This window comes from Mandrillus leucophaeus, unplaced genomic scaffold (assembly GCF_000951045.1).
Source record: "Mandrillus leucophaeus isolate KB7577 unplaced genomic scaffold, Mleu.le_1.0 Scaffold17, whole genome shotgun sequence".
Classification (NCBI taxonomy): Eukaryota; Metazoa; Chordata; class Mammalia; order Primates; family Cercopithecidae; genus Mandrillus; species Mandrillus leucophaeus.
Genome location: NW_012101698.1, coordinates 5,356,776 through 5,368,718, shown reverse-complemented (window position 1 = coordinate 5,368,718; position 11,943 = coordinate 5,356,776). Strand labels below are relative to the sequence as shown.

The 11,943-nt window shown below is 42.2% G+C and overlaps 1 protein-coding gene across 1 annotated transcript in view; it reads left to right on the top strand.

Annotated features, from left to right (window-relative positions):
* SF3B3 (splicing factor 3b, subunit 3, 130kDa) overlaps positions 1–11,943 on the top strand; it is a 59,794-nt gene that overhangs the window by 18,712 nt on the left and 29,139 nt on the right. The window contains exons 6-9 of the mRNA XM_011976822.1: positions 2,122–2,252; positions 5,429–5,566; positions 6,198–6,301; positions 9,906–10,071. Coding sequence (XP_011832212.1) covers positions 2,122–2,252; positions 5,429–5,566; positions 6,198–6,301; positions 9,906–10,071 — 539 coding nt within the window. The remainder of the gene's footprint in view (positions 1–2,121; positions 2,253–5,428; positions 5,567–6,197; positions 6,302–9,905; positions 10,072–11,943) is intronic.

Genomic DNA, 11,943 nt, shown 5'->3' with positions numbered 1-11,943 from the left:
CTAACATTGCAGCAAATCAGATTCAGTGTTTTAAATGCACATAGCTAAGTAACGTTTTTGGAGGAGCTAAAAAGATGGAAAATACTTTCACAGTTGGAAATCAGTTCGTAGTTGGAAATCAGTTCACCATTGGGAAATCCACATTACTATTTCATTATATTAAAAGATTAAAGGAGTGCAGCTACATTTGTGGTCGTCTGCATTTCAGCAGGCTTGCGGAAAACTGATCTGTTCTATTTTGAATCATTTGCACTTGAATTGATGTCTAAAATAAGATTTGTTTGGGGAAGATATTGGAGAATAAAAATAAAGGACAGCACTTTGAGTATTAATCTTAGAGATTGTTAATACGTTAAGCAGATGACTTACGGAAAGTGAATTACACATCTCGTTACTTGTAACATATTACCATACCTTTCATTCACAAGGGCTTTTTCATTCTTTCAACACATTTTTATTGAGCCTTTGCAATCAGTATGTGCTAAGTCCATCTGCTAGATCTTGGGACTTCAGTGGTGAAAAATTAGATGTGGTGCCGCCTTTATGCAAGATTGAGTCTAGTGGTGAATACAGATAAATAACCAATTACCAGAAACTGTGCCAAATGCCATGATAGCACAGAGAAGTTCCCTAAACAGGGAAAGGAAAGGAATGTGTTACAGAAAGCTTACTGGACTCTCTAAGCTGAAACCTGAGGGCTAGTTAGGAGTTAGCTAGGTGCAGTTGGAGTGGGAGAGGAAGTTTCAGTTGTAAGCAAAGGGAACAGCATTTACAAAAGCATAAATACAAGAAATAACGTGGTTCATTCAAATAATTAAAAGCTCATTATGATTTAATTAAGGGACTGGGATAGGAGTAGGGGTGGGGTGAAAGCTACTGAAGGATTCTAAGTAGGGAAATAATCTGATAGATTGACAACCTTAGATTAATTGCTTATACTTTGGCTAATGAAATGGAGGATATTAAGACTGAAGGCAGGAGACTGATCAGGACATTAAACTAAGAGAAACTGGTAGCTGCTAAGGAGGTAGAATCAATAGGGCTGTGGGAGGAGAGAGAATTGAAGGATTATACTCAGGTATCTGGTTTGGTCTGTTAGTTGATGGTAGTATTCTCTAAGGTGGAGAATCTAGGAGGTGCAGCAGGGTTGGGAAGGAACCTGAGTTTGTTTATGAACACACTGTTATTTTATTTTTATTTTTTTGAGACGGAATCTCGCACTGTCACCCAGGCTAGAGCGCAGTGGCATGATCTTGGCTCACTACAACCTCAGCCTCCTGAGTTTAAGCAATTCTCCTGCCTCAGCCTCCCAAGTAGCTGGGATTACAGGTGCCCACCACAATGCCTGGCTAATTTTTGTATTTTTAGTGGAGATGGGATTTCACCATGTTGGCCAGGCTGGTCTCGAACTCCTGACCTCAGGTGATCTTCCTGCCTCGGCCTCCGAGAGTGGTGGGATTACAAGTGTGAGCCACCGCGACTGACCTATTATTTTATTTTGCTTATTTTATTTTATTTTATTTATTTATTTTTTTGAGATGAAGTCGTACTCTGTCGTCTAGGCTGGAATGCAGTGGTGCCATCTCAGCTCACTACAATCTCTACCTCCTGGGTTCAAGTGATTCTCCTGCCTCAGCTTCCTGAGTAGCTGGGATTGCAGGCATGCGCTCCCACACCTGGCTAATTTTTGTATTTTTAGTAGAGATGGGGTTTCACCATGTTGGCCAGGCTAGTCTCGAACTCCTGACCTCAAGTGATCCTCCTTGGTCTCCCAAAGTGCTAGGATTACAGGCATGAGCCACCATGCCTGGCTTGAACACACTGTATTTTAAAAATACCGGTGGAAGGTCCATGTCCAATAGGTGATTTGATGTATTATATATCTGAAGATGAGAACTGCATTTGGGTTGGAGGTGAACATTCGGATACGTTATCCAGGCTGATCAGACCTTCTATGTAAACACAAACTATGCTTCATCCTTATCTACCATGAGCATAAGGGAGGATAAACACTTGAAATGTTTCTTAGCATTAGGCACATTACCATCATGAAGTTGTGCTGAAAGAGAGGAGGAATTGAAAGCTGAAGAAATTCATGTCTGTATCAAAGTCCCTGCTAAGTTTTATTTTCTCTCACAGTTCCAGGAGGGTCAGATGGCCCAAGTGGAGTACTGATCTGCTCTGAAAACTATATTACTTACAAGAACTTTGGTGACCAGCCAGATATCCGCTGTCCAATTCCCAGGAGGCGGGTAAGATCTTTGATATGAGAAGAGAGATATTTGTGTTTTAATTTTTGTGATTACAGTGTAGTCTCTTAGTTTGTTACCAAGTTAGTTTTTTTGTGAAGTAAAAAAAAAAATTCAGTGACCGCGGGACAGGGACATAAATGTTGTTTTTAATAAAGCTGCTAAAATATTTTAGTAAAAGCCAAACAAATTCGTTTAGAAAGGGAATTAAAACTAATCTAATATCTATTTCAGAGGAACCTATGGACAGTTATTAATTTGAAATTCCTGAACGTTTCTAGTTTGGAGAAACCAGGCATATTTGTTAGAGATAGGTTGCCTTTTATTCTGTTTTGCTTGTTTTTTTCCAACATTTTTATTTTGAAAATTCCAAAATACAGAAAGTTTAAAAACAATAGAACAATGAATTCCCGCATGCCTATCATTTAGATTAATCAGTTATTAATATTTTGCTACATTTGTTTTTTCTTTTTCATGATATGTCCGTATGCTTTTCTAGGCTAAGCAATTTGAAAAGAAGTTACAGGCATTATGATGCCTCACTCCAATAATCTTCTGAGATGACTCCCGAGAACAAGGACATTTTCCTATATAACCAGATTGCCAATATTATACCCAAGAAATTGTAACATGTTGTGTAGTACCGTTACCTTATGTTTAGTTCATATTCATATTTCTGTCATCCCAAAAAGTTCCTTTGTAATTGGCCTTTAGTCTCCCTTAGTTTGGGATATTTCCCTCTCACCTTTTTTTTTTTTTTTTTTTTGAGATGGAGTCTCGCTCTGTTTCCCTGTTTCCCATACTGGAGTGCAGTATTGTGATTTTGGCTCACTGCAACCTCAAGTGGTTTTCCCACCTCAGCCTCCCAAGTAGCCAGGATTACAGGCGTTCACTGCCACACCCGGCTAATCTTTTTTGTATTTTTATTTTTTGTATTTGTATTTTTAAATTTTTATTTATTTCTTTATTTTATTATTATTTTTTATCTCTGCTTATTGCAGTCTCCACCTCCTGGGTTCACGCGATTCTCCTGCCTCAGCCTCCCGAGTAGCTGGGACTACAGGTGCCCACCACCACGCCTGGCTAATTTTTGTTTGGTATTTTTAGTAGAGATGGCGTTTCACCATGTTAGCCAGGATGGTCTCGATCTCCTGACCTCATGATCCGCCCACCTCGGCCTCCCAAAGTGCTGGGATTACAGGCGTGAGCCACCATGCCCCGCCTTATTTATTTATTTTTGAGACTGAGTCTCTCGCTCTGTCACCTAGGCTGGAGAATAGTGGCTCAATCTCGGCTCACTGCAAGCTCTGCCTCCTGGATTCACTCCATTCTCCTGCCTCAGCCTCCCGAGTAGTTGGGACTACAGGCATCTGCCACGCGCCCGGCTACTTTTTGTATTTTTAGTAAAGACGGGGTTTCACCGTGGTCTCGATCTCCTGACCTCATGATCCGCCCGCCTCAGCCTCCCAAAGTGTTGGGGTTACAGGTGTGAGCCACCGCACCTGGTCCCCTTTTTGTATTTATAGAGACGGAGTTTGCCATGTTGGCCAGTCTGGTCCCAAACTCCTGACCTCAAGTCGTCTGCCTGCCTTGGCCTCCCAAAATGCTGGGATTACAGGCATGAGGCGCCCTGCCAGTCTGAGCTAATTTTCTTTTTTTTTTTTTTTTGAGGTGGAGTTTTGCTCTGTTGCCCAGGCTCGAGTTCAGTGGCGCAATCTTGGCTCACTGCATCCTCAACCTCCCAGGCTCAAGTGATCCATCTCAGCCTCCCAAGTAGCTGGTACTACAGGCACCTGCTACCATGCCCAGCTAATTTTTGTATTTTTAGTAGAGGTGGGGTTTCACCATATTGGCCAGGTTGGTCTCGAACTCGTGACCTTTTGATCTGCCTGTCTCGGCCTCCCAAGTGTTGGTATTACAGGCCTGAGCCACCGTGCCTGGCCAGCTAATTCTTATAGTCTGTCCCATAGTCCGTTTCCTCATGATTATATTGAGTTTAATGTTTTTGATATAATAAGTGCAGAGGGGGTGATGTATAGGTGATATATATTCTCCACTATGTCACACATTGTGTGTCCATAATGTTGGTTTATCTGATTGAGACATTAACTTGGTCACTTTGTTAAGGTGGTGCCTGCCCATTGTCTTCATTGTAATGGTGTCTTTTCTTTTTTGGTAACTGATAATGAAATTTGATGGTGATCTTTGAGACTAGTGAATGTCCCTCATCCTGAGACTAGTAAATATCCTTCTTCCTGAGATTAGTGAATATCCCTCTTCCCCAGCGTCTTTTCACCCAGTGATTTTGGTGTGGATCCTTTGAATCAGTTATTGCCATCTCTCCCCTCACCCCTGGATTATTTATTTGCTGTTAAATATTTATCTGTCCTGGAGTTGAACTTTAGGATTTAATTTAATCTAATACGTAGTATGTAAGATTCCATCAATATTAGAAAACCTTAGAAGAAATTTGGCAAGTTAAATTCTTCTTGTTAAGGGACGGGAAGTCACTAAGTTAATTAGACGTTGAGACCTAACTATGCCAGGCACCGTACTTGGCTTTGCAATAACAAAGTCTAAAATTCTTGCCGAACTTACTCAGTGAGAGAAATAGAAACTGTTGAAAACGTTAAAAAACGCAAGCCAGGCTCAGTGGTGTTCCTCTGATCCCCAGCTACTTGAGAGGCTGAGGCGGGAGGATCCCTTGAGCCCAGGAGTTAGAGACCAGTCTGGGCAACATAGTGAGACATTGTCTTGAAAAGAAAAAAAATTCAAAATCATATCTAAGAAGGTGCCTTTTAGGAATCGGGCATTTGATGTAGAACACGGTAGTTTGGATGGAGCAGTGCTTCATTCACAGCCTGAAATGATGACTCTTTAAATTTCATGTCTCTTCTCAGACATTTTTCTCTGGAGATAATTTTTGCCTTATGGATCTGATCAGGCTGTAGTGAAATTGGGACTCTTTTGGTTACCCAGAGTTTATTAGATATTTGTAGCAGGAGAATTTTGAGCTGTGGAGTTCCAGTGTTCTGGCTGGCAGGACACTCTGGATCAAAGCTTGTGCCTTTAGGCCTTTAATGTCATGTGTAATCCCTATTGGTAAAGTGCTGAATTCCAGAACTAAGAAGTACCCGTTTCTAAGACGTCGATTGTGTTTGTGTTTTTGACTTTGCTAGAATGACCTGGATGACCCTGAAAGAGGAATGATTTTTGTTTGCTCTGCAACCCATAAGACCAAATCGATGTTCTTCTTTTTGGCTCAAACTGAGCAGGGAGATATCTTTAAGATCACTTTGGAGACAGATGAAGATATGGTAAGTAGATCATGGAAGGACCAGTACAGCTACTCAATGAGATGAGATAGGCAAGACAGGTAATAGTTTACGAGTTAAAATAATGGGAATTAGAAAGTAGTTGCCTTTGGAACCGGTATATGAGTATAGATTTTTCTCTCTGGTTATTAGATTTTTTTGTCTGGTAATCTTACATACAACATAAGAGTGGTAATACCACTTGTAGTGATTATTTTTAGGTGGTAATAATTGGTGTGAAGAAGATAAAGGTCTCTGTTTCTACTGAAAACTGGTAATAAACGTGATCTGTTACTAGTTTTATCTTATGGACGAGCTCTGTGAATAGTTGGGCAATTTCTTAGGGAGCTGTTTGGATCAGGAATTGGCAAACATGTTTTTGTAAAGGCCACATAGTAAATACTTGCAGCTTTTGTGAGCTACGTAGTCTCCGTCTCAACTACTCAACTCTGCCGTTACATATGAAGATAGCCACAGCCAGTAATAATTGACATGACTGGCCCCTGAGCTGAAGTTTGCTGTCCCCTGGTCAGATATGAAATACAGTATTTTATTTGCTACTCAGCCTGTGCTGTCTTATAATATGGGGCTCACTTCACTTGTTTGTACACCAGAATGTTTCTTTTCTCGCCAGGTTACTGAGATCCGGCTCAAGTATTTTGATACTGTACCAGTTGCTGCTGCCATGTGTGTGCTTAAAACAGGATTCCTTTTTGTAGCATCAGAATTTGGAAACCAGTGAGTAATCCTTCTGTTACCCTAGTTCACCCTGGTTGCGATAAAAGTTGGCAGCAGAGTCTGGGTGCAGTGACTCACGCCCGTAATCCTAGTTCTTTGGGAGGCCGAGGCAGGTGAATCACCTGAGGTCAGGAGTTCGAGACCAGCCTGGTCAACATGGTGAAACCCCATTTCCACCTAAAATACAAAAATTAGCTGGGTGTGGTTGCTGGCACCTGTAATCCCAGCTACTCGGGAGGCTGAGGCAGTAGAATCACTTGAATCCGGGAGGTGGAGGTTTCAGTGAGCTGAGATCACGCCACTGTACTCCAGCCGGGGTAACAAGAATGAAACTGTATCTCAAAAAAAAAAAAAAAAAGGGTTGATAGTAGGAAGGTGTGACTTTGAGGCTTAGGGAGCTTTTCACAAGAATGTGTTAGTTCTTTCAAAAGAAAAGTTTGTTTTCTCCCTTTAGAGTCTTTCTTTGTCTTACCTTCCTTTATTTTAGTGGCTTGAGTCAGTGCCTCTGTGGGTATCTCCAGAACTATCTTTAGATTTGATGTCTCTTCTGAGTTTTTGGCTGAACATTTCATCAAATAATTTTTTTTTTGAAATGGAGTTTCGCCCTTGTTGTGGCTGGTGTGCACCGGCGTGATCTTGGCTCACTGCAACCTCCGCCTCCCAGGTTCAAGCGCTTCTCCTGCCTCAGCCTCCTGAGTTGCTGGGATTACAGGCATGCACCACCACGCCCAGGTCATTTTATATTTTTGGTAGAGACAGGGTTTCTCTATGTTGCTCAGGCTGGTCTCAAACTCCCAACCTCAGGTGATCCGCCCGCCTCGACCTCCCAAAGTGGGTGGATTATAGGTGTGAGCCACCGTGCCCGGCCATTTCATCAAATAAATACTTATTGAAATACTTAAGTACTGCTGGGCTTAGTGGCTCACGACTGTAATCCCAGCACTTTGGGAATCCAAGGTGGGCAGATCACCTGAGGTTGGAGTTCGAGACCAGCTGGACAACATGGTGAAACCCTGTCTCTACTAAAAATACAAAAATTAGCTGGGCATGGTGGCGGGCGCCTATAATGCCAGCTACTTGGGAGGCCGAGGAAGGAGAATTGCTTGAACTTGGGAGTTGGAGGTTGTAGTGAGCCGAGATCGCGTCATTGCACTCCAGCCTGGGCGTTGAGCAAGACTCCGTCTCAAAAAAGAAAAATTAAATAAAAAAAATGAAATACTTACTATTAAAGAGATGTTCCATAAGCACTTGACAGGTACCTATCTAGGGTTGAAGCTTACCAGCACTTAGCTGCCCACCCATATCAGCAGCCCTCCCCATCCTCACTATTTCTGTTAGTGTCTAATAGACTAGTTATAGCAACTAAAGTGTGAAATCTCAATTTTTTTTTATTGTCCACCGCTTTCAGTCATGTGCTAAATTCTGTTTTTACCTCTGTACCCCTTTTCGTAATGCTAATCTGAACTAGTTCACTAGTTTTTTTATTTCATTGCCTTTCCTGTAAAACTCAGCCTTTTGTAGCATCATCTCATCCAGCAGACAAGACAACCTTGAATAAATAATTTCCCCTATCCCTGTATCATAATCATAAGTGGCTTGCCAAATGGAAGAAATCTGAATTCTAGCCTCAAATTTAAGACCACTGTCTAAGACTACAAGTTACTTACACAAGATAAGGTGACATGGTCTTGCCAGTATCTGCTAAAGTGTAGTCATACCACTTTACTAATCTAGTGCTCAGTTTCTTCATAATTAAAATACTGTCTAGGATTTTGTGCCATTTCTGCCTTGTTTCTAGCTATTCTGTCAATCTTAAATAAAATGCCTTTTACTCCTCAGTGACTTTTTTCTTTCATTTTTAAATCAAGATAGGGTGTCACTATGTCTTCCAGGCTGGTCTCGAACTCCTGGACCCAAGCGATCCTCTCCCCTTGGCCTCCCAAAGTGCTGGGATTGTAAACTTAAACCACCACACCTACCTTTCAGGGTTTTGGGCCTTTTTTTTTTTTTTTTTTTTTTTTTTTTTTTGAGACAGAGTCTTACTCTGTTTTCTGGGATGCTGGAGTGCAGGGGCACAGTCTCGGCTTGCTGCATCCTCGACCTCCCAGGCTCAAGGTGATCCTTCCATCTCAGCCTCCCAAGTAGCTGGGACTATTAATTAGCAAGGCACATGCCTGGCTAATATTTGTATTTCTTGTAGAGTCTCAAACTTCTGGACTTAAGCAATCCACCTGCCTCAGTCTCCCAGTGTGCTGGGATTACAGACTTGAGCCACAGTGCCTGGCTGATATTTGTCCCTTTGTATCTAGCTCATTTTACTTGGCATAATATTTAGAAGATTCATGTTCAAAAAAAAAAAAAGGAAGGAGATTCATGTTTTGGTAGCCTGTGTCAGAACTTCATTCCTTTTTATGGCAGAATTACTCATTGTATGTACATACTGTATTTTGTTTATCCATTCTACTGCTGATGTACACTTGGATTGTGTCCACCTTTCACTATTGGGAGTAATGCTGTGGTAGATGTTGCTGTGCTAATACCTATTTGAGTCCCCATTTTTAATTTTTTTGGGTGTATATGTAGGAGTGGAATTACTGGGTCATGGTAATTCCGTGTTTAACTTTTTGAGAAACCACCAAACTTTCTCAAAGCAGCTACATCCGTTTTACATTCCCAACAGCAGTATATGAGGGCTCCAGTTTCTCCACATCCTTGCCAACTTGTTTTCCACATTTGTGATTATAGCCATCCTGCTAGGTATGCAGTGGTGGTATGAAGTGGTAGCTTTGCCTTTCCCCGGTGATGAGTGATGTTGAGCATCTGTTTTTTTTTTTTTTTTTTTGAGACGGAGTCTTGCTCTGTCTTCCAGGTTGGAGTGCAGTGGTGCAATCTCCAGTCACTGCAAGCTCCGTCGCCTCCCGGGTTCACGCCATTCTCCTGCCTCAGCCTCCCGAGAAGCTGGGACTACAGGCGCTCGCCACCTCGCCCGGCTAATTTTTTGTATTTTTTAGTAGAGAGGGGGTTTCACCGTGTTCGCCAGGATGGTCTCGATCTCCTGACCTCGTGATCCGCCCGCCTCGGCCTCCCAAAGTGCTGGGATTACAGGCGTAAGCCACTGCGCCCAGCTGATGTTGAGCATCTTTTTGTGTTTATTGGCCATTTGTGTATCTTTGTTGGAGAAATGTCTATTCAAATCCCGCTGCCCATTTTTTAAGAGTTGTCTTCTTGTATTTGAGTTCTCTATGTGTTCTGGGTACTAGACCCTTGTCAGAAATATGATTTGCAAATATTTTCTCTCATTTGGTGGGTTGTCATCTTACTTTCTTCCTTTGATGCATGAAAGTTTTAAATTTTGATGAAGTCCAGTTTATCTGTGTTTTCTTTGTTGCTTGTGCTATAAATAAAACACTCACTGCACTTCCCAGATCTTCTCCCTGAATTGTTTTGAAACAAATCTTAGCTATCTTACTTAATGTTAACACCTAAAAATAATAACAGTAGTATCTTAATATAATCAAATAGCTTGTGCTTTATATTGATGTCAGACACTGTCGTCAGGCAGAGAACTCGTTACCGAAAGTTTCTCTTCTCTGCTTCTTCCCAGTTACTTATATCAAATTGCACATCTTGGAGATGATGATGAAGAACCTGAGTTTTCATCAGCCATGCCTCTGGAAGAAGGAGACACATTCTTTTTTCAGCCAAGACCACTTAAAAACCTTGTGCTGGTTGATGAGTTGGACAGCCTCTCTCCCATTCTGTTTTGCCAGGTTGGTGGGTCTTTCCAGTCCCTTCCACAATCAATCTAAAGTTAAACTGAGATCTAGTCTAAGAAATAGCTTTATTAGTATTTCCTTGAACTCGCCAGTGTGTAAAGCAGTTAGAGGTAGAAGTGTGAGCATAAAAAACCATTAATAAGTCCTTGGGCTTTTTTTCCCATAATGATGAAACTCACGTTTAATGTAAAAATTCAGATCATATTCCTGTACTGCTTGCTGGGGAGGAAAAAAATCAGACCATGTAAAAAGTGGAAAGTAAAAGTCCTCCCTATAATCTTCTCACCCGTCCGCTCCATTGAACCATATTGCTTATGTTAACAACTTCTTGTAACTGCTTCCAGGTGTTTTATCTGCATTTAGAATCATGTATATGTTTATGTGTTCTGTCTTTTTCTTTTTAAAATAAGTGGAGTCATATACTCCACAGTATTCTGTGGTTGACCTCTTGTCATATAACAGTCTACATATAGCTGTATTTACTTCATTTTACCACGGTTCCTCTTTAAAATAGTTCTGAGACATTGGGATCAGTTGGTAACAGAAAGTTTTGAATCACCACCTCAAGGAGGAACCTGCAGTGGCACAAGAATGAAGATTGTGTCTCTCATTGGTGGTGCTCAGTTGTGACAGCCAGGAATTTGATCATGCTGTTGCATCCTCAATTGCCAGGGTTTGAGTGACCATTAGGGACCACCTGTGTAGTTAATCACACTTCTGATGGGAAAGGAGCTTGTTCACTGGGTACTGGGGAAACAAATCAGCATTCAGACAGGTTTAATTACACCCATCTGAAATTAATTGCTTTGTTCTTCCTTTGTGAGAAATGATTAGTCTTGAGGGCAACAGAAAATAAGTGTGACTAACTTCTTTTCTTTCTTTCTTTTTTTTTTTTTTGGAGACGGAGTCTCGATCTGTCGCCCAGGAGGCTGGAGTGCAGTGGCGTGATCTCAGTTCACTGCAAGTTCCGCCTCCCAAGTTCATGCCATTCTCCTGCCTCAGCCTCCCTAGTAGCTGGAACTGCTAGCGCCTGCCACCACGCCCAGCTAATTTTTTGTATTTTTAGTAGAGGCGGGGTTTCACTGTGATCTCCTGACCTCGTGATCTGCCTGCCTTGGCCTCCCAAAGTGCTGGGATTATAGGCGTGAGCCACCACGCCCGGCCAAGTGTGACCAATTTCTAATTTGATTATTAGTGATTTTTCCACCTTCATTGCAATTTGAATAAATAATGTGTGTAAATAGTTTATTCATCAAGAATAAAATTAGCCAGGCATGGTGGCCCATGCTTGTAATCCCAGCACTTTGGGAGGCCGAGGTGGGCAGGTCACCTGAGGTTGGGAGTTTGAGACCAGCCTGACCAACATGGAGAAACCCTGCCTGTACTAAAAACAACAACAACAACAACAACAAAACAAAATTAGCCAGGTGTGGTGGCACATGCCTGTAATCCCAGCTACTTGGGAGGCTGAGGCAAGAGAATCACTTGAACTCAGGAGGCGGAGATTGCGGTGAGCTGAGATCGCGCCATTGTACTCAGCCTGGGCAACAAGAGCACAACTCCGTCTCAAAGAAAAAAAAAAAAAAAGACTGGGCATGGTGGCTCATGCCTGTAATCCCAGCACTTTGCGAGGCTGAGGCGGACGGATCACAAGGTCAGGAGATCGAGACCATCCTGGCTAACGTGGTGAAACCCTGTCTACTAAAAATACAAAAAAAATTAGCCAGGCGTGGTGGCGGGCGCCTATAGTCCCAGCTACTTGGTAGGCTGAGGCAGGAGAATGGCGTGAACCCAAGAGGCGGAGTTTGCAGTGAGCTGAGATTGTGCCACTGCACTCCAGCCTGGGCAACAGAGCCTCCGTCTCCA